At 56.5% G+C, this 25093-nt stretch overlaps 1 protein-coding gene across 1 annotated transcript in view; it reads right to left on the bottom strand.

The window, feature by feature from the left end:
• CHCHD6 (coiled-coil-helix-coiled-coil-helix domain containing 6) overlaps positions 1–25093 on the bottom strand; it is a 131297-nt gene that overhangs the window by 87291 nt on the left and 18913 nt on the right. The window contains exon 4 of the mRNA XM_057554663.1: positions 23453–23597. Within this exon, the coding sequence (XP_057410646.1) occupies positions 23453–23597 (145 nt within the window). The remainder of the gene's footprint in view (positions 1–23452; positions 23598–25093) is intronic.

Genomic DNA, 25093 nt, shown 5'->3' with positions numbered 1-25093 from the left:
GAAAACTATAATTCAAAAGAGATACGTGCATGGGACTTCCCTGGTGGTGCAGTGGTTAAGAATCCGCTTGCCAGTGCAGGGGACACGGGTTCGAGCCCTGCTCTGGGAAGATCCCACATGCCATGGAGCAACTAAGCCCATGAGCCACAACTACTGAGCCTGCGCCCTAGGGCTCGCGAGCCACAACTACTCAGCCCACATGCCACAACTACTGAAGCCCATGTGCCTAGAGCCCGTGCTCCACAACAAGAGAAGCCACCACAATGAGAAGCCAGTGCACCGCAATGAAGAGTAGCCCCCTGCTCGCTATAACTAGAGAAAGCCCGCACACAGCAACAAAGATCCAATGCAGCCATAAATAAATAAAAATAAAGTTATAAAAAAAAAGATACATGCATCCAATGTTCATTAAAGCACTATTTAAAATAGCTAAGACATGCAAGCAACTTAAATGTCCATCAACAGTTGAATGGATAAAGAAAATGTGGGGTGTATATATATGTATATGATATATATATATATAATGGAATATTATTCAGCCATAAAAAAGAGTGAAATAGTGCCATTTGCAGCAACATGGATGGACCTAGAGATTATCATACTAAGTGAAGTAAGCCAAAGACAAATATAATAAGATATCGTTTATATGTAGAATCTGGAAAAAAAGACACAAATGAACTTATTTACAAAACAAAAATAGACCCATAGACATAGGAAATAAACTTATGGTTACCAAAGGGGAAGAGGGGGGAGGGATAAATTAGGAAGATGGGATTAACATATACACACTACTATATATAAGACAGATAACCAACAAGGACCTACTGTGTAGCACAGGGAACTATACTCAATATTTTGTAATAACGTATAACGGAAAAGAACCTGAAAAAGATTCTCTCTCTCTCCCTCTCTCCCCCTCTCCCTCTCTCCCTATATATATGTGTGTGTATATATATATATATACACACATACATACACACACATATATATACAGACACATATATATATAACTGAATCACTGTGCTGTATACCTAAAACTAACATGACACTGTAAATCAACTATACTTCAATTAAAAAAAAAAAGTAGAGGTAAACAAAATGGAGAATGGAAAAAAAATAGATAATCAACTAAAAGTCAGTTCTTGGAAAAGATGGACAAACCTTTAGCTAGACTGAGAAAGAAAAAAGGATGTAGATACAAATAACTAAAACAAGAAATGCAAGTGGGGCCTGACTCTACAAAAATTAAAGGAATTATAAGAAAGTTTTATAAACAACTGTATGCCAACAACTCAGATAACCTAGAGGAAATGGACAAGTCCCTAGAAACACATGAATTGCTTAAACTGAGTCAAGAATAAATGGAAAATCTCAAAAGACCTATCACAAGTAGAGAGATTCTGTCAGTAACCAAAAACTTCCCAACATAGAAAAGCCAGGACCAGATAGCTTCACAGGTGAATTCTACCAAACATTGAAAGAAGAATTAACTCCAATCCTTCTCAAACTCTTCCAAAAAACTGAAGAGGAGGAAACACTTTCTAACTCATTCTATGAGGCCAGCATAACTCTGACACCAAAGCCAGATAACAACATCACAAAAAAAGATATAGGCTAATATCCCTTATGAACACAGAGGCAAAATCCTCAACAAAACACTAGCAAGCCAAACCCAACGTCATAGTCTAAGAATTATACACCATGATCAAATGGATTTATATCAGAAATGCAAGGCTGTTTCAACATGACAAAAATCAATCAATATAATACATCACAATAATAGAACAAAAGGGAAAAAAACATGTAATCATCTCAATTGATGCAGAAAAGGCATCTGACAAAATCCAAGTTTTTATTATGAAAAGGTATTTTTCATAATAAAAACTCTCAGAAAAGTTAGGAATAGAAGGACACTTCCATTTGCTATTAGTTCCAATAGCTAAAGCTATTATTAGTTCTAAAGCTATTAAAACTAATAAAATGATTTCAGCAAAATTGTAGGGTACAGGACCAACACTCAAATATCACCTGTATTTCTATACACCAGGAATGAACAATCCAAAAATAAAATTAAGAGAGCAATTTCATTTACAAGAGTATATAAAAGAATAAAATACCTAGGAATAAATTTAACAAGAATATGAAAGAATTATACACCGAAAACTACAAAACATTGCTGAAATTTAAATGACTTCAATAAATGGAAAAGCACCTCATGTTCATGGTTAGAAAAAATTAATATCGTTATGATGTCAATACCAGGACCTCCCTGGTGGTCCAGCAGTTGGGACTTCAGCTTCCAATGTGTGTGGTGGGTGTGTGTGTGGGGGGGGGGTGGTTTCAATCCCTGGTCGGGGAGCTGGGATCCTGTATGCCTTGCAGCCAAAAAAGCAAAACATGGAACAGAGGCAGTGTTGTAACAAATTTAATAAAGACTTTAAAAGAATGGTCCACATCAAAAAAATCAAAAAAAAAAAGAAAAAGAAATCAATACCAACAATTTAATAGTATCCTCCTAAAATTCACATCCACCAAAACTTTAGAATGCAGCCTTACTTGGAAAGATGTAATTAGTTACGATGAAGTCACAATGGATCAGGGTGGGACCTAAATCCAATAAGACTGGTGTCCTTACAAGAAGAGGGAAATATGGGCATAGGGACAGAGACACAGAGGGAAGACTGTCATGTGAAGAGAGAGACAGGGATTGAAGTTATGCAGCTGCAAGCCAAGGAACATTAAGGATTTCCAGCAAACACCAGAAGGCAAGAGAAAAGCATGGAACAGATTCCTCCTGAGTTCCTTCAGACACAGCATGGTCCTGAGAACTCCTTTATTTGTTTTTTAAGGCATCCCAGTTTGTGATACTTTGTTACGGCAGCATTAGGAAACTAATAAACCACCCAAAGCAATCTTCAGATTCAATGCGATCCCTATCAAAATTCTAACATCTTTTATTTCCTGTTAATGGAAAATCAATCCTTCAATTCACATGGAATTGCAGTGGGGACTGAATAGCCAAAACAATCTTGAAAAAGAAGAACAACATTAAAAGACTCACACTTTGCAATTTCAAAACTTCCTACAAAGCTACTGCAATCAAAACAGTGTGGTAGTGGCATAAGGATAGATGGTAGGCCAACAGAAGAGAACTGACAGTCCAGAAATAAACCCATATACGTGTGGCCATCGATGTTGGGCAAGGGTGCAAAGACCATCCAATGGAGAAAGAATGGTCCCTTCAACAGATGGTGCTGGGCCAGCTGGATGTCCACCTGCAAAAGGATGAAGTTGGACCCCTACCTCACACCATATAAAAAACTAACTCAAAATGGACCAAGGATCAAGACAATAAAATTTTTAGAGGAAAACACAGGGGTAAATCTTCATGACCTTTTAAGTGGAAATAGATTTAGATGCAACACTAAAGGCATGAGCAACAAAAGAAAAAATGATAAGTTGAACTTTATTGAAATCAAAAACTTTTTGTATCAAAGGACATTATCAAGAAGCTATCAGGGCTTCCCTGGTGGTGCAGTGGTTGAGAGTCTGCCTGCTAATGCAGGGGACACGGGTTCGAGCCCTGGTCTGGGAGGATCCCACATGCCGCAGAGCAACTAGGCCCGTGAGCCACAACTACTGAGCCTGCGCGTCTGGAGCCTGTGCTCCGCAACAAGAGAGGCCACGATAGTGAGAGGCCCGCGCACCGCGAATGAAGAGTGGCCCCCGCTTGCCGCAACTAGAGAAAACCCTCGCACAGAGACAAAGACCCAACACAGCCAAAAATAATAAATAAATTAATTAATTAATTAAATTAAAATAAACAAAAAAATTAAATAAAAAAAAAAGAAGCTATCAAACAAAAAATGTTTGCAAATCATATATCTGATTAGGAACGTGTATCTAGAATACATAAAGAACTCCTACAACCCAATAATAAAAAAAACAACCCGATTTAAAAATGGACAAAAGAATCTAAAGAGATATTCCTCCAAAGAAAATATATAAATGCCCAAGAAGTATATTAAAAGATGCTCAACATCATTAGTTATCAGAGAAATGCAACTCAAAACTACAACGAGATACCACTTCACACCTACTAGGATGGCTATAAAAAAACAAAACAAAACAGAAACGGCAAAGAATAAATGTTGGTGAGGGAGCAGAGAAATTGGAACCCTTATACATTGCTGGTAAGAATGGAAAATGCTGCAGCTGCTATAGAAAACAGCATGGCAGTTCCATGCTCAAAATACTACAAATAGAATTCCCATATGATCCAGCAATTCCACTTCTGGGTGTATACCAAAAGAACTGAAAGCAGAGTCTGGAAGAGATATCTGTACACCCACGTTCACAGCAGCATTATTCACAATAGTCAAAAGGTGGAAGTGACCAGGTGTCTGTGACAGGTGCATGAATAAACAAAATGTGGTCTACACATGCAATGGAATATGATTCTGCCTTTAAAAGGGAGAAAATTCTGACACCTGCTACCACATGGATGAACCTTGAGGACATTATGCCACATGAAGTGAGCCAGTCACAAAAGGACAGATCCTGTGTGATTCCCCTCACATGAGGCCCTTCGAGCAGTAAGATTCATAGACACAGGACGTGGAGTGGGAGTTACCAAGGGCTGGGGGAGGGACTGGGGAGCAGTTGTTTCATGGGGACAGAGTTTCTGTTTAGAAAGATGAAAAAGTTCTGCAAACGTACGGTGGTGACAGTTGTACAGTATTGTGAATAATCTTAATGTCACTGAATTGTACACTTAAAATGGTTACGATGGAGGGCTTCCCTGGTGGCGCAGTGGTTGAGAATCTGCCTGCCGGTGCAGGGGACACGGGTTCGAGCCCTGGTCTGGGAAGATCCCACATGCCGCGGAGCAACTGGGCCCGTGAGCCGCAACTACTGAGCCCGCGCGCCTGGAGCCTGTGCTCCGCAACAAGAGAGGCCCCGATAGTGAGAGGCCTGTGCACCGCGATGAAGAGTGGCCCCCGCTCGCCGCAACTAGAGAAAGCCCTCGCACAGAAACGAAGACCCAACACAGCTATAAATAAATAAATAAATAAATAAATAAATAAATAAATAAATAAATAAAAAATGGTTACGATGGCAAATTTTATGTTATATATACTTCACCACAGTAGAAGGATGGTTTAAAAATGTGAAGAATGTTATGAATAGAATGGACAGAAAATCACTGGATAAAAGGCTGGAAGCAGCATATTCCAGGGTCCCAAAGCGTGACTCCCGAGACTGCTAGCTCACCTCAGGGGAGAAGGTGCTGTGAAATAGAGAAATCTGGTCCACCCACCTCAACCAACAATCAAACTTAACATCACCCACACGTTGAGGCGAGGTGGCATCACGTGCCCCTGAGCTGATTCGCCAAGAGGAACACGAGCTCTGACCCGAACCTAATCGTGAGGCAATGACCAGTTGCACCAAGTTCAGGGACACGCTAGAAAACCACGGCTTGGATGCCTCGGCACCGCCAGCGTCACGAGAGATTGCCCGGTGCCTGGTGGCCGTTCTACAGATGGAGGGACACCACGGAGGCACAGGCACACGTAGCGCAGGCCCCTTGACCCGACCCTGGGTTTTCAGGAGCCAGTCCTCAAGGATGTGACTGGGCCGCCAGGAAACCTGCCCCCGGCTTCCGTGTCAGGTACGAAGCGCGGTCACCTCACTGCTGCTGGGGAGAATGTTCTCATTCTCGGGAGACGAGGTCCCCGAGGATACGGAGGAGAGGACGGTACCTGCAAGGACCTCACAGGACCCAGTGGTCAGCTCAGCCGTCAGCACAGCGGTGCAGGGAGATCCAGCACCAGCCCGGCAGGAAGAGAATCGTGTCATGAGACACGGCCCCCGAGAGAATCTCTGCAGGGAGCGGCCAGAATCAAAGCCCTGGCCCAGGGGAAGCAGGATGCAGGAGACGGCCGCGGGGCTGGGCTGCGGGACGGAGGAGCTGAGCAGCTGCAGAGCCGAGAGGACGAGCAGAGAACTCCACAGGGCACCTGAGACCACGACGGAGGCCAAGAAGGGAGCTCGCTCCTTCTTCTTTACTGAAGACCCATCACATGAAAAGGAGCTTGAATTGCAACGTCAGCGACGCAAGCCAGACAGACGGTGGCCTTGCTGGGAGCAGGCGCCCAGCCTCAACCCGAGCCGGGGTCAGAGCGGGCTCCCGCGGGGGCCTCCAGAGGACACCATGCCGGCTCCCCTCCACAGCCAGCCACCTCCTCGCCCAGACACCACCTTGCACGGCGGCTGGAGAGTTAAAGCCAAGTGAAGAAAATGAGTCTGCCACGAGCTGGCTTAACAGAGACACGAAACGCACACCTGGAGTTAAGAGAGGAAAGTCACTGCTCAGAGCAATCCCGCATCCATCCCATGAGGCCCTTCCCCACACACCACCCTCTCCCCGACTTGTTTCCCGAGGAGAAAGCCGCCGCCCTGCCCTGCGCCTACTTCCAGGCGGGATGGATGATCAACAAGACACGGTGGAACGTGCTTTGATTTGCTCTGAGAAATGAGATGTAGTTCAACACCACAGTGATTTGTGATGCCATTTACATAATTAAACATACAGTGGCCCGGGGAGGTGAGTATGGTTTAACGGGGTTACAGAAGAGCTAAAAATAGCAGACGGCTGCAGGCTGGAGGGGACACCGGGCAGCACTGCTGACGGGCACGGATGGCCACAGGAAGATCTGTCAATTCGCCGACGGTCTCCTCTATTTAACTGCGCCTTTTAATCAACAGTTTAAGGCTCCTGGTGGCCTGTTTTACAGACGACAAACTTAAGGTTACAACGGGGCCGCAGAGGGCTTTTAGAAGAGTTCACCCGGTCCTGAATTGCAGCTCGTAAACTTACTGACGGCCTGCATTCCCCCGAAAGACCTGATGGGAGGCTCATCCAAACCAGAGTTTGGAAGTCAGTGGGCCTTGGACCATATTCAGCCTCTAGGTTGGTCCTGTTTATACCACAGTTTCTTTCTCCTCCAACTCCTTCCTCTTCTTTTTTTCAGTTTGAATACTTGCTGACATTGAAAAGTTCCCATAAGCCCTGTATCTACAGCGCGGCACTCCTGGGCCCACACTCGGGGCAGCAGGAGGCTGGGAGGGGCCCCGTGAGTCCTCACCGCACCCTGCTGTGTTCCGTTGCCAATTCTCACTTGTTTCTGCAGCCTGCTCAGCCACTTCTGATCTAAACTTTCCTTAAAACTGGCTCAGGTTTCTGGCGTGTGCCACCTCATGGTGTTCCCCCCAAGATGCCCTGTGCTCAGTAAGACCAGCACTTCCCATTCAATCTTGGAGAAACCCCTCCTGGCCCTGGTCTGGGTTTGGTGAAGGAGTCCGTGCGTTGTAAACAACGCAGCCCTGGCCTGACGGGGCACAGGAGCCCCACTGTTAGCACTGCTCCCAGAGAAGCCCTGCTTCCTTCTCACCCCACCACCTCAGCCCTGCTTTACTAATTTTAGGTCTCTTTCCCTGGACCTTCGCCAGATAGGTCATATCTTTTTTTTCTTGAGGCAATGCCCTCAAGAAAAGTAGAACTGCAATTTTGTCAAGGAAATCGTAAATACTGTTTGATGTTTTTTCAAGATTCTTATCCATGAGGAAACAAATGGGAGGAAGAGGTAGAGATGTGTGACCACTAGTCAGTTTGCAGGAGCAGGACACAAACGAAACACACGTCACGCCTGCTTGCCTCACTTAACAGGATACACGCAGGTAACCAGACTGAGATAAACAAGGAGCTATGACGGGACCCAGGGGGGCAGCCGGAGAGGACGCAGCACCTACTGAGTGCCTGCAGCATGCCCACCGGATCAAGGTGCCAGCCGCGCAGGCCCCCACCCGCCTCCAGTGCCCCGTCCCCCTGCTCGGTGCCCAGCTCCTGGCCTCCCGGTGAGGCCCCTGAGTCCCCAGAGCAGCTCCGCCCCACTCGCCGTCCCCTCCACCGGGCAAGCTCTGCCCCAGGTCCTCCCCGGTCGCTTCCTCACTTCTTGCCTGCCCCTGCTCGTAGGCTATGTCCCATAGGAAACAGCACACCCAAGAGCCGCGCAAGGGTGACGGAAATGTTCTGCCACTACGTAGAGGTGATGGTCGCACAAGAATGTGAATGCAGGAAATGCACTGAATTAAATTTAAAATGTGTGACCTGAATTCCACCTCAGAAGAGAGAAAAGCACACCTGTCCTCCACTCTCCAACCCAACCCCCTGCTTTCCTTCTTTGTGACACGCCCGGGGGGATGTCACCTAGAGCCCAGCCCTGTTGCAGGGCTCTGGGCGAGGGGCCCTTGAGCCTTGGAGCGTCTGCAGAGCCTGTCCCTGCCCCGGCAACAGGAGGGTCTGCACACACACCCGCCGGGACGCACCACAGCACCCAGCACCTGAGCAGATCACAGCAACGAGGGACAAGAGAGGCTTCGTTTCCACTTCATACATTTCATGACAGCAAATTCTAATACACTGAGTTTACGAATAAAAGGAACGACCGGTATTCTTTTTTTAGACTAATGGAATGTTCCATTTTTTTTTCCAAGCCACACAAATATATCTGCATTTAATGAGACAGTTGTGCCTACCTGTCAGGCCTAAATAATCAGGCTGCCAAAAACAGAGCTACAGTGACTCAAATACAGATATACTGCAGAATCCTTGGGAAGCTCAGGGAAACTACCAGATTTCAAGGAACGGTGTGAGAGACACTTCCTGAGGCCACGTGTGCAGCCCAGCCTCAGAGATGACCCCAGCCGGCGCGGCCAGCCCAGAGCCCAAGACACAGGCCAGGGGCTTTCAGACACGGGCACCAGCTCAGGTCCTTGGACAGGACCGCCACCTCATCTGGGCCTCAGTCCCCTACCCAGTGACAGGCTGGGAACCTGCTCCCAGCTCCGATGGTCTGCAGTTGCACACCCCTCCCCGCCGAGGTCCATCCGCCGCGAGCCAGCCAGGGCGACCGTGCGGAGAGCTGGAGTTTCCTGTATCCTTCCCCTCCTCAGTCCCCTCCTGGTGCCCTCTGCGCCTGACGTCCGCCCTGCGCTTGCCCTGGCTCCCCCCTTTGGCGGGGTATCGTACGTCTGCTCAGGGGCTCCAACTTTCCTGCAGACCCCCTTCCCCAGGAGTCTAGAAGACGACCACTTTTCAGATCCAGGAAGACTGGCCACAGACTCACTTCCTGCTGGTGGCCATCTGCTCGTCCACCGTCAGCTTCTCTCCTGGGACCCTTCCAAGGGACAGCCTCCAAGGTCAATTGGCAGAAGGTACCTACCTTCATCTCTCCTAAACGCGTCCTTCTAGAAAAGTGGAGGATGGATGCTGCGGTGGCTGAAAACAAAACTCATCTGGAGGTACGTAGTCCCTGAGGAGAGAGGCAGCGGGGCTCCAGCAGCAGTGACACAGGCAAAAATCAATCTCCCCTGAACACCAATTAGGGAGAGCACACAGGATTGTCATCTGGCAGCTGAGCCACTCGAAGCTGCCCGCTCTGGAGAGGAAACGCCAGGAAGAATGTTCCTGGACGGGCTGGCCTGCTGCCCCAGCTCCCTCCTCCGCCAACAGCCAGCACCTCAGAAGGCGCTCAGCCCAGGGGGGCCAGGGGGTGTTCCGGCACAACGCGCACAGGGGTCTGAACACCCTCCACGGGCCGCGCGCGGGCGCAGGGGCTGAAGGAGACGCTGTGCGGGCCTGACCCTGAGCCGGCTGCCGGCACGTCTCCCGAGGGAGGCTCTGAAGGGGCACCCGGCCCCGGCACAGGTGGAGACACTGACGCCCACAGACACGGCACCGAGGCCACACAACTGGTCTGAGTAACACAGGTGGATGTTCTGGGCTTTTCTACGACTCAGCACCTCCCTCTCCGGTCCGTGCAGACTATGGCTCAGAGACCTGTCACTCTGTCCGCCGTGATTCTTTTTTTTTTTGAACTTTGGGTTTGTTTATTTATTTATTTATTTATTTATTTATTTATTTTTTGGCTGTGTTGGGTCTTCGTTTCTGTGCGAGGGCTTTCTCTAGTTGTGGCAAGCGGGGGCCACTCCTCATCGCGGTGGGCGGGCCTCTCACTATCGCGGCCTCTCTTGTTGCGGAGCACAGGCTCCAGACGTGCAGGCTGAGTAATTGTGGCTCACGGGCCCAGTTGCTCCGCGGCATGTGGGATCTTCCCAGATCAGGGCTCGAACCCGTGTCCCCTGCATTGGCAGGCAGATTCTCAACCACTGCACCACCAGGGAAGCCCCCACTGTGATTCTTTTATGGACTGACATGGCCTAGGTCCCTGTAAACGGAGATTAAAGCCCAGGGCCACAGGGACGTCTGTGCTGCCGGGAACTCTCCACCCAGAACCGGGACACCATCCCCCACCCCCAGGGAAGACGCCCCGCTGGGTCCCTCGGGTGGCCCCAGGTCCGGGGGCTCTGACTTGAGACGCACGCTGGAGCGCCGTGGCCCACGGGGGAGAGAGAAGAAAGCCCAAAGGCCCTGATTCCCCGCCGGTGTGGAAGGCGGCCCACGAAGGCTCTGGGCAGAGTGCCTGTCTGCTGGGGGAAGGGGAGGTGGGAGAGAGGCAGGAGGTGCTGGTCTCCAGGCCTGACAAGGTCCCGACTCACAAGCTCTGCAGCGTTTGGCCAGGACCCACCCCGGCGGCCAGTGGCCTGGAAGGAGCTACGGCAGGTGAGCAGGGGCCGCAGGCCCCCAGCTGAGCGCCTGCAGACCCCTCCTCTTTGGCCTCCGGGAAAGGGCAGCAGGAGCCCCCAGGATCTTGGTTTCAGCAGGAAAGTCAACTGAAGGTAGGTACCTTCTACCAATTGACCTCGGAGGCCAGCTGGAGGGTCCTGAAGCCCAACAGCTATTCGCCGTGGGAAGCTCCAGTCGGTGCTGTTAGCTGACTTCCCCGGGCCTTGAAACATCCCAGCGCTGCCAAAACCGCAGCATCTGTCTACCCACAGCAAAGTCAGAATCTGCTCGTTTTGCAAAAGGGAGCTGAGAAGCAGGCACGTGCGGTGGCCTGGCCCCGCAGGAGGCGCTTGTGGAGGGAACCCCATGTCGCCTCCGTCTGCCGGCTGGGAAGACCACCGGGACGAGGACCACAGACTCTCCTCTGGCCCCAATCTCAGTATGTGGCCAGGAAAGCAGGGACTTAGCTGCTCCAGGAGCAAAGCGGCGGGCAGCTGCGAGCGGGAGTGCAGCTCAGCCCAGCAGGAAACCCCAACGCTTCCCATCCCTCACCTGTTCCCCGCTGTCCCTCCTCTACAGGACGCCAGCGACTTTCTGGGTGAGAATACGGCAGGAAAAGAGGGGAGCCCTCCCCCAGGCAGCCCCACCGGGCGGGAAGACAGGTTGCACCCCTGTCCCTCTGGGCAGCCCCACTGGGGGATCGGGACCAGCCCCCAGAGCAGCACAACAAAGGGAGGCCTGGGGACGGACAGAGGCCTAGATCTCCCGGCAGAAGGTGAAGGGGGCAGGGGAAGGTCAGGCAGGACGAGGGGCCTTTCAAGCCCCTCAGCTAGATCCAGGCCCTCCTCCCGCCCAGGCCTGCTCCCCGCAGCCGGCCTCCCAGCCAGCGCGGCCCAGGACTGCCACCTCGTGGGCCCAACATGCAGGACAGGGAGAGGCTCCAGGACTCGGCCTCAGGCTCCAACCACCAAGGGCACGAGGATGCTGGCTGTGGTAACGCCACAGTCATTCCGCCCGCTCCTGTGACGGGATGAGAAGCAGGGTGGGGTCGCTGGGTTCTTCCCCACCTTCCCAAACCCGCACAAGCAGCACCGACCTGAACCCCCAGCCCCCTGAGCGCAGGCAATGCAACGGCAGGTAGCAGGGACCAGATCTGTCTGGTCCAAACCCGGCCGTGACCTCTTCAGAACAGAAACCCCTTTCCAGGGCCTCGGAGGAGGGAGCTTCGTGAGGCGTGAGGGGCGTATCTGGGGCGGGGGACAGCAGGGCTCACGCGCCCCCCACCCCTGCCCCCACTGAGCCGCGCGAGGGCAACGTTCAGTCTGCCGTGTGCCAAGTACCCCCCAGCACTTTCCGCGCATTATCTCGAGACTCTGCAGAAAACCTAGGGACTGACCAGGCACGACTGCCCCCTTTAAGAGAAGGGACGCGAGAGATTAACTGATGACCAAGGAGCACAGCCAGGACGCAGGACTGGTCCCAGGCAGTCTGGCTCCTGAGCCCAGGCTAGGCCACAGCCTCCAATGCCAGCTGCTGGACGTAACCAAACGTTAAAAATTCTCCACGCTAAGATCCTAGAAACTCAGGACTGTTCTGGCCAGAGAGCCCAGCAAAGGAGCAGAATCCCCAGCTCCCCCAAGGGAGCAGAGACAGGAAGCAAGTTAGGGCAACACAGGCAAATTCTTCTCAGGGAGAAAGAGGGAGGAAGTGCCAGGACAGGCCGGGGCCAAACGCCAGCCCCACGGGGCCCCGCCGGCTGGACAAAAGGGAGAACCATGTCCTGGGGGCTCCAGGGAAAACCAGAGGGCAAGAAAGACGAGGCCACCCTCCATGTCCATCTCTCCCTGCCAGCCTTCCAGAGCCTCTGGAGGTCAGGAGGGCTGTGCTGGGGTCAGCAGAGCACCAGCCGCCCTCAGTCAGCTGCGTCTTCCCGGGAGGAGGGGGCAGGCTGGGCCTGGACACTGCCGCCGGATCCCGCGTGAGCATGGGAGGGGGCTGAGCAGCTGCCACAGGGCTTTCCGCTTACGGCGACAGGCGGGGCAGCGCTAACCGAGATGCACGAGGCTCAGGCTAGGGCAGGGGAGTTAGCACGAGAGCCCGTGGCTCTACTCGCAGGGGAGGGCCCGGGAGGGAACCGGGGGCTGAGCCAGGGCCTTGCGCTGCAGAGGCGGCCGTCCTCGACCATGACCAGGCCCCCGCGCAACTCCGGCACCGGCGGCCGGGCCAGCTCGGACCCGACCTCAGTCCCGCCACTGCATCCTGCTCCAGCCCAGGAGGACTTCCTGTGTCTGACTCCACCTGACCTGCTGGAAACCACCGTTCCTCTGTGAGACCTGGCCGGGGCCCAACCGTGGGCAGGTGGCCCGGGAAGAGCCGCGGGCCTCAGCACACTCAGCCTCCCGACGGGGCCTCTTCACAACAGGCCGAAGTTTGAGGCCTCCGCGGAAGCCCCCAGGCCAGCTGCCTGGACGGCCAATGGCCACTGGGAAGGGACAGCCAAAATCAGTCCACTCTTCGGGGACACCTCTGCTCCCGCACAGCCGTGTGGAGTCCGGGCGGAGCTGGGGGCACGGCGCCTGCCGCAGGTGCTGCCGGACGTGCGGAACGGAGTGCTGTCACAGCAGCAGTGAGGGCGAGTGACCGAGGGCCCAGGGCCGGGGGGAAGACGGCTGTTCTGCACACGCTCTGCCGGAGGGCTCCGTCTGGGCAGCACCCACAGGCCCTGAGCAGAGGGCAGGGCACAGCAGATGAGGGGGCTCTGTGGGGACCCCAGAGCAGGTCTCCCGCTGTCCCCAGCCTGCAGCTAGGCACGGCCACGCGGCCACCTTGGGCAACGAGGCTCGTCCAGGAGGGCGCCTGGGTCTGGCCCTCAAACTACTGAGTGGGCACGTGCACTATGGTCCCTTCCCCATCCTGGGACAAGGAACCGCCGGACCACCCCCCACCCTGGCCTGTTACCTGGAGAAGGAGCACCTGGGGGCCTCCTCCTCACATACCTGCTCTCTGCCCTCCTGGACACCGGGACCCCCCTGGGCAGCTCGCCTATTTGGCAATGGGGACAGGCAGGAGGCCAGAGAGGGCGCACTCCCCGGGCCCCCCTGGGGCACTGAGACCCCCGCACAAGCCTTCCTTCTTCCTCTCCCTCACCCACGTGTCCACTCCTCCCCCCATTCCTCCCGCCCACTGGCCGCCGTCCGCTGTCCAGACCGCCATGGCCTCTCAGCAGGACTGTGGCGGCTTCCCATTGTTCTCCATACAGAACCTTGTGAAAACCCCCCTGGGGGCCCCTACTGCACCCAAGCTGCATGCCCCCCACGCCCACAAGCCCCTCCACGGTGGCCCTGCCCCGTCCCCACACTGCGCTGGCAGCTCCCCAGCTCACTGACACCCCCCGGCCCCGGGCCCCGCCCCTCCTGCTCCTCCAGGCCTTGACTCCCAGGTCCGCCCCCCAGAGAAGCCCTCGCTGACCTCCGTCTAACACAGGTCCTGCTGGTCCTCTGAGTTCCTGGCCCTCCGGCCGCGTCACGCTTCCCTCGTTGTGATCCAGTGAGCGTCTACTGGCCGGGGTCTGCCTCTCCCACCGGCCCGCAGGCTCTGGCAGGGCAGGACCGGGTGGATGGCAGGTGAAGCAGGCAGAAAGGCAGGCGCGGGGTGTGCAGAAGGAGAATTTAAAGGACAGGGCAGCTCCTCTGTGTCAAGGACCCCACGGAGGAAACGTGAAGAAGGAGAGTCACCAGATCTGTTGTTTCTGAGAACGAAGTATCAATGGCCGTGAAAAGCAAACTTCGAGGAGTTTGAGAAGCGAACTCTGATCTCAAGACACTGCAGCAAAGGGCGGGGGCACTTCAGACGGCAGGCGAAAGGGACAGAGCAGCTCCAAGGGGAAGAGAGGGAGGCGAGGCCAGGACGAAGAAAGTCCAGCCAGGACTGGGCCAGCAGGTGCGGACAGGGCTCGGCACAGCGCCGGGGGTGGGGGGCACAGGGGCCCCTGGAACAGGGCGAAGAGAGGGCCGAGCCAGCAGTAGTGACGGAGTCAGAGCCCAAGACCCTCCAGCCCAGAGTGACCCCCTGCAGTGGCCCTGGGAGCCCAGGCCCAGGTGCAGAGGAAGCGGGCGTGGGGCCAGACAGGAGGACAAAGGGAAGGAGGGGGCGAACCCTTCCGGGTCGGGCAGACGCCTGGGGTGAAGGTCAAGGTCAGGAGAGCCCACGTGACAGCAGAGCAGTAACAACGACCGGGGAGCTGAGGAGCATGAGCCTGAAACCGACGGCGAGGAAGGCTTTCACTTCAGGCCTGGCTGAGAAACGTCCAGGTGCGGTTTTTGTTGAGGACCGACTAAGTGCGGACATCTTCCTAGAGGCTAAAATACACCTCGTTTAACCCCCACTACACCTCTGAGCTGCGGGCATCCTCACCACCACCGTACTGGGGGGGAAACTGAGGTGCAGGAAGACCCCACACGCGGAGCAGAGGAGAACGCAGCCGACCCAAGCCTCCAGCGATTCCTGCAGGACCACCCCTGACCAGAGCAAGACCCAGCTCTTCCGGCGAGTCATCTGCTCCCGGGCTTCAGACCCCAGTCATGAAACCCGGGGCAGCACCAGCCGGTCTCAAGGAGAACAAGGAGACAAGGTGAAAGCGAAAAAAGAAAACGGCTCCGGAAGCTTAGAGCCGGAAGAGGAGCCAGTGGTCCCAGTGGCCCCCTGCAGTCATGAAGGGGCTTCCACTGGGGCTGGGACCAGGGCCAGAAACTGGGCCAAGCAACCCGGCCTGAGGTGAGGCTCTCGGGCAGGTACCTGGCCCCCGGCGGCCCCCAGGCCAGCCCGGCCCCAGTCCAGGGGCCCAGCAGCAGCTGGGGCTGAGAACCCTGAGGTACAAAGCCCTCCGCTCTGGAGCGAACACCAAGGCAGCCCCGCAGACAGTCAAAGGGACAAAGGAAGACGGGGCACCCGCCACAGACCAGCTACTCCAGGCTCAGGAACCCTCCCCGAGGAGGGTAAGCACACGATGGGCTCCCGCGCCAACCTGCAGCCGCTTGACATTCCCCAGGGCGCCCACAATGTGCTTCTATTAATGGCCAGCGTGTCAGTGGGAAGACAAGGGCGGCCCTGGGTCCACCGGCCGGCCACAAACGTCTGTGCTGCACACCGTCTGACACCCAGAGCCTATCCGTGCCGTCATCCATTGGCTGCACACCGACAGCCCAGGGACAGGAGCGGGAGGACGGAGAGGCCACGGGGCAGGGGTGCAGGCCTGTGGGCAGACACCGCCAGGTGCGTTAGGGGAGGACCCAGAGGGCAGAGTTAGCAGGAGCAAAGGGACATGGGGCCGAGCCCAGGCTAGAGGGCGGCAGGGCCGTGTGGCCCCGGGGCATCATGGAAAGGCCTCACACGGTAGCCACACCCGCGGCCCCCCCCCCCCCCCCCCCCCCCGGTCCTAGCAAAGCACAGGGCGCCGGAATCCTCCCTTAGAAAGCCTACCGACTCGTCCAGCAGTGGGATACGCTGCCTGCCGTGGGGAAGAACGCAGGCAGCGGGTTCCCTCAGCCTCACGAGAGCCCGGGGCCCAGGAAGCACTCCCACCTGGGCTTCGATGAGAGCACGGCCCCTCCACCCCACACCCTTGGGAGTCAGGAGAGCGCAGGGCCCCGTGGGAGCCTAGGTCGGCTTCAGAACGAAGGAGCCCAGGTGAGGGGTGCCGGCTCCTCGGGAAGGAGGACGGGACCTCAGCCCCTGTGCAGCGTCCCCTCTGCACAGAATCACCCCCATTGCCTCCTCCAGACGCAGCTCCTCCTCCCCTCATCCTGGGGGAGGCGGGCAGGACGCAGAGGGAGCAGGCACCCCTGCCCCCACCAGCCAGACGGCCAGCTGGACGCTCCATCTGCTCCCAGCAGCTCCAGACGTTCCCACTGGACACGCGAGGAAACGAGGCTGGTGCAGGCTGTGCTGTGTCCATAGAGACTCTGCACCCAGGTCCCCAGGTCCCACAGCAGGGAGCCTTCCAGCCCACCACCCGACCAGCACCCAGACCCTTCTTTGATCTGGGGGTGTCAAATGTCCACCTAAAATCACCACCACAGCTCCGCTTCCAGCCAGAGGTGGCCCTATGACCCCATTCTGCCGAGGAGGCCCCTAGGGAGGCTGCCCTTCCCACATAAACAACAAAATCTCGCTAGGAAAGGCTTTTTGGGCCCTTCCTTCTTCCCAACTGGAAAACTGACGTGATGCCTGGAGGCACAGCAGCCACGCTGCAGCCCTGAGGAGGCTGCCAGATCAAGAGGGAAGGAGGACAGGGAGCCTACCGCGAGCCACAGTGCCTGCCAGGCCTTCTGCCCAACGACTTGTTCTTGAAATAAACACGCCCCCACCGTTTAAGCCACCGCACCTGGGCTTCTGTTACAGCCAAATTTGTCCCGATGGGCGCACATGCTGTGCTGACCCAGACACTCACACAAGACGGGGACCTGGCTTGGCCACTGAGCAGACATGGGAGTTACTGAAGACCTGAGACTCTCCCCTGTCCCACTGCTGGGTTTGTCAGCCAAATAACCTCTTTCCCATTCTTCACCCTGCCAGTAGCCAGCAATGGCATCTACCCAAGAGGCAAACACAGTCTGCTAATTGACAAATCTGAAACAGAAAGGAGCAGGCAGAATGGTAGCTCCTTTTTTTCACAGAAAGGAGCAGGCAGAATGGTAGCTCCCCAAAGACTATATGAATAAACCACATCAACAGACTTAAAATAACCCATGGTCTTCCCCTCTCCCCAGCCTGCTGGCATCCTGGAGCAGGCATAGAAGCAGGCAGGCACTGGCCCAGCTCCACCCCAGGGGCAGAAAAAGGAAACAGGCTGCTGCCAGGACGGGCCAGGCGGAGGGCTGGCCCCTCAGGACCCACGTGGCTCAGGTGGAGGGCCGGCCCCTCAGGACCCGCGGGCATGGAGTGAGCGCAGGGGTGCCGGGTCTCCCCCGCTGTCGGGCTCGCCCAGGCCACAAGAGACCCACTCAAGACAGGAAGGCCCCAGACTCTCAGCCAGGCCCTGGGCCTCACGAGGGACGAAGCGGGAGGTCAGTAAGGTGCCACCTCAGCCCCGGTGCCCGTCAGACGGCCCAGGTCAGCCTCCGCGGCTGCGTTTCCCCAAGGGAGGCTGCGTCCCGGGCCCTGGGGGCCCATCAGGCATGCAGATGCCCAGGAGCCTGGCTGAGGCCAGCAGCCGAGTCCCTGGAGAGGCCTAGGAGGGAAGGCTGCCCTCAGCGCCCTGGATCCAGCCCACCATTGGCTCGGTGCTCATCCCCGGCGCTAACGGACATGCCCCGTGACGCGTGCCCTGCTAATACGAAGCAGTGGCACCAGGAAGGCACCGCGTCGGCCATCTGCCCTACGAGGTCAGCACTAAGGAGGGTCTCCAGCCTCTGGCATTACCGGCCGAGGCCCCTCAGACCCGGTAGACGGCCGGGCTGCGAAGCCCCTGGAGCCCCAGCCTCTCACCCGAAGGCACCGAAGGCACCTTGCTGGGCACCCAGAGCGCCGGCCCCACTTCAGAGGGAAGGGCCACCCGCTGTCCACTCGCCACAGGTGCCCCCTCCTCCCTGCTTGTGCCCCGCCCGCCACCTCGGGCTTAACGGGCCCACACTCGTGCCAGGCTCCCTCCTTGGTCCCCGCGACCCCTGCAGCCTCATGACACAGGCCTGATGCACCGAGGGCCATCCGTGGACGTGGTGCTAGCTCTTAGCCCGCGTCTGGATTCACGCCCTCCCTCCACCCCCAGTTTGTATAAAGTATATGAGAAATAAAACCAAAGTTTTTTTTTGGTGTGTAACCAGCTTAAAATATGGTTGAACCAGTTTTCACACGAGCCTACCTGTAGTTTTCCTTTCTCTAAAAATTGTCATATCCTCTAACCACAAGGCCGAGTGATTTTAACTTTGACCTGAACAAGGAAAGTAGGAACCCAGGAGGCCTCACGCTACACCTTCTAACTGACTGCTCCAATTCCGTAAAAGAATGAAGTGCACCTCCCCTCCCCCCGCCCTCTGAGCAGATGTGACTGTGGGAGGGGCGGGGGTGGCCAGCGGCAGGGCAGGGCGGCCCTTACACCAGGCCTGTGGAGGCCCCGCCTGCCTGCGGAGGGACGGCCCTAGACACCAGGAGCCTCCTGGGCCTGGGCAGATTCCTTTCGGTTTGACCTCAGCCGCAGCCTTTCTTTCTACTTCTCCCCTCCTGCATCTCTGTGCGTCTTGTTCCTTAGATGATCACCTCCCGAAGGGGAGGCGCTGTGCTGGGATCACGTGGTCTTCTGTGCGGCCACTTGTGAGAACACTGAACGCCCCTAAGCACAGAGCCCCTCGGGGACAGCAGCTATATCTTACTTATTTCCATGTATCAATAAACTAACCCAGTGCCTGACATATGACAGGCACCCAGAGAACATATACATAACGTCATAAAAGAATCGCTCACTGGAAAAGAAAAGAGATGGAAATTTTTACTTTCTATCAGGTGTACTGCAATTTCACACTCCTAGTAATACTTGTCAGGAATCCAACAGGCAGGGTCGTAAATCTCACTCTCCCTAAAGGAAGGCTCTGCCAGGCCTTCGCTGCTCCATCCACTGGGTTTGTAAAGCTCTGGCACCAGAAGACTGAGGCCAAGAAACCGCTCTGTTCTTTCATATTCCTCTCTGGAACGTGGGATCTGGGCTCCAAACTTCCTTCCCGATTCAGAGGGAAGCACACGTCACACAGGCCCCGCTGACGCCCAGGCCTCCACCCCAGTTACACCTGAGGCTACGCAGCCCTCGTGTCACCGAGCAGGACCCTACGGGGCCTTCCCAGGGCAGGCCCTTCCCTTCCTCTGCTCTAGTTCCTCTCAGAAGCGCCCAGAAAACAGTATCTATTGCACACTCCTGAGATGTTTTACAGATGTGAAAATCCCCACCAAATGGAAGATGGTAACTACTTGATGACCATGAGCAGCCCCCAGGCCTCCTGGAGCCGGAGGTCTGATGATATTGGCCCCTGTGACCCCACCCTGTTACCCCACCATCAGCCAATGTTCCGTCAGAGAACTGTGCACCCACTGATCACACACCCTGCGACTCCCCTCCCTCACCTGGCCTTGAAAAGTACTTCGCTGAAACCCTTCAGGGAGTTCAGGAGATGGGGGGTTGAGCCCTCTGTCTCCTTGCAAGAAACCTTTCTCTGCTCCAAGCACCGATGTTTGTTCGGCCTCACTGTGCTCAGGCACAGGAACTCGGGGTCAGACACACGCATGCGCAGGAACGCGCATCAACACTCGGCAGCTCACCGCAGCGCTGCTGGGCAGGAAACGGGAACGCTTCGGTCCTCAGGAGTAGGTTATAAAAATTATTACCTTTCCTTGTTATTAGCTTTATGAACTTTTCCCAGTAATGAGCTCAATCATTCCCTCGTGCAGAGGAGGATTGCAAAGTCCATACTGTAAAAGTCAGAGCAAAGGGCATGCTAAATGTCAGCGTGCTCAGCACCCTCCAGACGAGGCTGCAGGTGCAGGGTCGGGGCACGAGCCCGGGGCCCAGCCTGGATCCAGCCTCAGCACTCCGCCCGGCACTCGTCCCGCCCGGCGGGCACTCGGGGGAGGAGGGAGAAGCTTCTCTGCTCCCCTCAGGTTCTTCTCCCCGTCTTTCTGCTCTTACTTTAAACCCTGCAAAGCACAGTTCTGAGGCTACCTCCACTAAAGAAGCTGCGACCGCACCGACCAAGTGAAGGTGACGGCGGCGGCCTCGCTCACCTCTGCCCGGGCAATGCGCACAGCAGGCCCGAGCTGCCTCACCTCGCCTTCCAAACCAGCCACGTGTCTCTCTGTGTCTGCCCAGCCCAAGCCCAGGGCACGCGGAGGTGTGGGACGCGGTCCTCCTGATCAGCGGCCTCCCACTCACCCAGCACTGCAGGTCCTGGGCCGGGGTGTGACTGGCTGCCTGGGCCATGTGCCCAGACCCTGCCTGGACCTGAGCAGGGAAAGAGGCCGCTGCAATCCCACCCAGGGACACAAGACAGGAAGCAGGTAAGTTCCTAAAAGGGAATGGCGGCGCCAACTGCACGAGCAAGTGGGCACTGAACAATCAAAAGCGGGGCCCCAACAAGGAGTCACGGACACCTGCAATGTGAAGGCAGCCACGGGCCCCGTGGGTCCTCAGAGCTCTGGCAGAGGGCACCGTCCCCCCAGACGTCCGGGCGAGTCCAGGCAGGATGTGTCTTCTTCCCTCTAAAGATACCCTTCCTGCCAGGAAAGCCACACCTGAGCCGGAGGCAGGAGGGAGGGAAGCTGTGAATCCCTTTGGCTGTGGTGACCACATTCCAGGTGACAGTTCACCCCTGCAGGCTGCCACACCCACTGGGTAACTGTCCCAGGCGCCAGCGCTTTCGCTCCATCCACGCCGACGAACCCTGCACGTCCCCGGCCTGGGTCCTTCCCACCAGCTTGTCGGGCTGCCTGCCTGTCCTCACCAGGTGTCTCTCTGCATCATGATTCTCCACCAGGCGGCCACAGGTCACAGCACAGCCCCCACCCCTGCAGCTCCCGGGGCTCCGTCTCAGTTTCGGCGTCGCTGGGCAGGCTCCTCGTCCACGGCCTCCTGTGGCGCGCACACGCGCTCGCTCACCCTCACCACGTCCAGTGCCGCCTCCCGCGTGCCCGCCCGGCTCAGCCCAGCTGCTCCCTCGGCCGACACCACGGCCTTTGCATCCCAGGCATGTTCTCTTTGCCTCCGTCTCACATTCACTGTAAGTTTGGCCGTTTCCAGTTTTTGGTTCAAGTCTGTCTTCCCACTAGGCTGAACATTTCCCAGGGGCGAGGATCCTACATTGTTGCTATTTCCCGAGGGCCCAGTTCAACCTGCGTGTCTCACGTGCCTGCTGCATGATCTGCACATCTGGGTAGAGGCCCGCTCTCCCTCCCGGGAGGGGGCGTCCAAGTGGCGCCCTCACACCATCCAGCTTCCTTCTGTGGAGCTCGGTGAGCTGCTCCCGGTGTCCCGGCCGTGGCCTCTGGAGCACGTGGTGCCGGATGCTGCTACAGCTGTTCCCCACCCCATTCCCGGCCACGACAGCATGATTTATAACGAGAAAGACGTATTTGCTCTTTGTCCACTGCTCCCGGCACAGGGCTCCTGAAACCCTTGGAATCTCCTGTGCTGAGAGGGATGAAGGTGTCTTTCCTTAGGTCGAGGAGGTGACTCTGGGAAGCCACCCAAGGATGGGGCTGGATGCCAGCGGAGCCACCGTGTGATCAGAGGCCCGGAACGTGGGTCCCAGCCCCTGACCTTCCGGGAGGGGAGCGGGGCTGGAGGTGGAATCAGTCACCAGGGGCCCGTGATGTAGCCAATCACGCCCGCGTAAGGAATCCTCCATAGAAACCCCGAAGGAGCGGGTTCAGAGAGCGTCCAGGCTGGGAAGGCGTGGAGACTGGGAGAGGAGGGTGGGGTGCGGGGAGGGGCGTGGAAGCTCGGGACCCTTCCCACGCCCTCCCCGGTGCGTCTCTTCCATCGGGCTGCTCCTGAGTCACATCCTCTTATCGTAAGCCTACGATCTAGTAAGTAAAGTGTTCCTCTGAGTTCTGCTCTAGCAAGCTGCTCTAGCAAGTTAATCAAACCTGAGGAGGGGGTCGTGGGAACCTCTGATCTACAGCTGGTGGGTCAGAAGCACATGTGACAACGTGGCTTCAACTGGCATCCGAAGTTGGGGGAGAGGTCGGAGGGGGGCAGCCCTGTGGGACGAAGCCCTTAACCTGGGGATCTGATGCCACCGCGGGTAGACAGTGTCACAACTGATCTGAACTGTAGGACACGCGGCTGGTGTCGAGAATTCCTTGGATGTGTGGGAACACCCCACACTCCACCACTGAGAGAATTAATACTTCCTGACGGTCCTAGTTCCATCCGGATGCCCACCCCCACCGCGCCCCAAACGTGATTAGAAAAGAGCCCCAGCTCCAGCCAGCGGAGCCCTCCCGGTTCCCTCTGCCAAGGGAGGGCTGGCCCAGCCACAGGCCCTGGCGCTGTCCAGGCAGAGGGATGTCAGAGGACCTGTGCTGGGGCTTCCGGAACATCCTCCTCCCGCTGCTGAGCGCGACCGGGTCCGCAGGAGAGGGGACCCGGGCCGTGATGACGTGGTGGCCCCTGGGGCACTGGGACCTCACGTGCTGTGACACGCAGCCTGCACCCACAGCAGAAAGACCCCGATGGTACCTCCCGTCGGTTAAATGTACCCAGAACGGCAACAGCCGTCCCGGTGTGCTTCCGCGATCTGCCAGCACTGCTGGGCCCCCGACTCAGCACCTCCTCTCGAGCCGCAGGCGAGCCCGAGTGTGACCACCAGGACGGTCCGAGACGCTGCCTGGGGCTGGAGGACGCACCCAGCCAGCGGGCGGATAGCTCGGCTCCGCACCCAGGGGGGCTTCTCCTCCTGTTTCTGGCTTGCTGCAAGGCCCCAGGCCCACAGTACTCTCCCTCTGCACCCTCCTGGAACACGTGTCCTCACGGCACTTACACCTATGAGGTTCCGGGACCCAGCACCCAACGATCCAGCTCTCACTGTGCAGACCTGAGGCCACAGGCCACAAAGCAAATCAATGACAGAGCCGGGGCTATAAGAACCCCTGCTCCTGGTCCCTAGAAAGACACCCTTTCCACAGAGGAGAAGCTGGGACTTCGGACCCATCAGGTTCCAGGGCCAACCTCTGTTTCCCAGAGCCACTGAGCCAGGAGGCCAGCCAGGGACCCACACTCACCAGTTGGGCGGACCGCTGCGTCTCCAGGTCCATGCCGCCCTCCCCCTGCCGCAGGGACGCGCTCCGGGGCTTGGCAGCCGCCTCTGTGTCCCTCGTCGCCACCTGGAGCAGCTCGTCCTGGACCACGGCCTGCTCCCTGTCACACCTGGGCCAGGGAGAGACAGGAGACGCAGATGCAGACACAGCTCGCTTCATCTGCCAGGGGCCAGGGATGTGAAGGCTGGTGGAACGCTGCGGCCACCAGAGAGGGTCAGGCACCAGTGACAATCCCCTGGGAGTGGCGTGTGCGGGGACAGTGTGACACTTTCTCAGCCAGAACAATACAGGTTGGGAGCAGGAGGCCTGACAACCAGGTGAGGAATCAGACAGCCAAACGCCAAATGAGAGATCCTCGGGGCAGGGGATCAACCCTCACTCCAGCCGCTCCTTTAGAGGGGCGGGGGTGGGGGGTGCAGCCCACCTCCCCCACCCGCGGGCGGGAAGGCTCAGAAGCCTTTTAAACATTCAGCTCTCCATCCTGAACGTGTCCCTGTCCTTGGACCTGTTTCCAGTCTTCCTAATAAAATCATCCTAGAGAGAGAAAAAAGTTACTGGCCCTGAGATGTTCTCAGAAGTGTTACTTATTAGGGTGTAGAAAATGCACACAGTGAAAGGGCCGCAGCAGGTCGGCCTGGGGGCACGTGCCAGACGTGAGGCCCTCAGCGCCACGCGGCCCACCGTGCCACGCGCTGCTCTACAGCTGAGCACCCACATACAGCGCCTTCGGCAATCAACACGCCTACGACGAGGTGTAACAAATGCAAGATAATTAGAAGACTGGTAAAAACAGCAAGACACAAAGTTTTACATGACTCTGAGAAAATAACCCTAAACTAGAGGAAAGAAGACATTTGAAAGAAATAGTCCAAAATATTAACAAGGGATGATGAATCGATGGGCGGTTTTTCCCTTTCATATGTATTATCCTAAGTCTTCCATTAGCATGTGTTACTTCAACGTTTTTAAACTGTTTAAAAGTATTTTTTTTAAAAAGGTTCTGGTTATTTATTTTTGGGAGGCCTCTTGGGATTAAGGACTGGAAATTCTCAGAAGGTGGGGTCTTGACCCCTGACCACGGAACAGCCATGGCTGGGCTGACCTGCAGAGGGAGCCGTCCAGCCGTGGTTGACCGGGGGCCCCTAAGCTAACTCCGAGTCCCTGTTACAGAGGCCACGGCCTGGAGGCTGCAGACGAGGTCCCTCAGTACCAGCCGACGGCTCACAGAGTCAGCGCTGTGACAACTCCACGCGGGGCTCCGCGGACCACACCACAGGGAGAGGGGCGCTCAGCTCCGCCTTCCCCAAGGTCTGGAGACTCACGGTGCACTCTGGGCCCCTCTGGGCCCGGCCGCGGGCCTACCAGCCCCCGGGCAGGGAAGCTCTTGGGCTGTGGCCTGTGCTGGGAGAGGCCACCCACAGCCTGGAGCCAGTCCTGCGGAGGCAGCTCCTGCAAACACAGCGGCACGCACCAGGCTAGCAGTGCGGCCCCTCGGCCATGTAGTCCTGGCCCTCCCACACCCGGGAGTGTCTGCGTCTAAACACTGGGACTAGTGCCACCTAAATCACAGGCTTGGCATCCCACCTAAATAAGACGGCATTTGTG

The sequence above is a fragment of the Balaenoptera acutorostrata genome, chromosome 10 (assembly GCF_949987535.1).
Source record: "Balaenoptera acutorostrata chromosome 10, mBalAcu1.1, whole genome shotgun sequence".
NCBI lineage: Eukaryota > Metazoa > Chordata > Mammalia > Artiodactyla > Balaenopteridae > Balaenoptera > Balaenoptera acutorostrata.
This window is presented reverse-complemented; position numbering and strand designations above follow the sequence as displayed.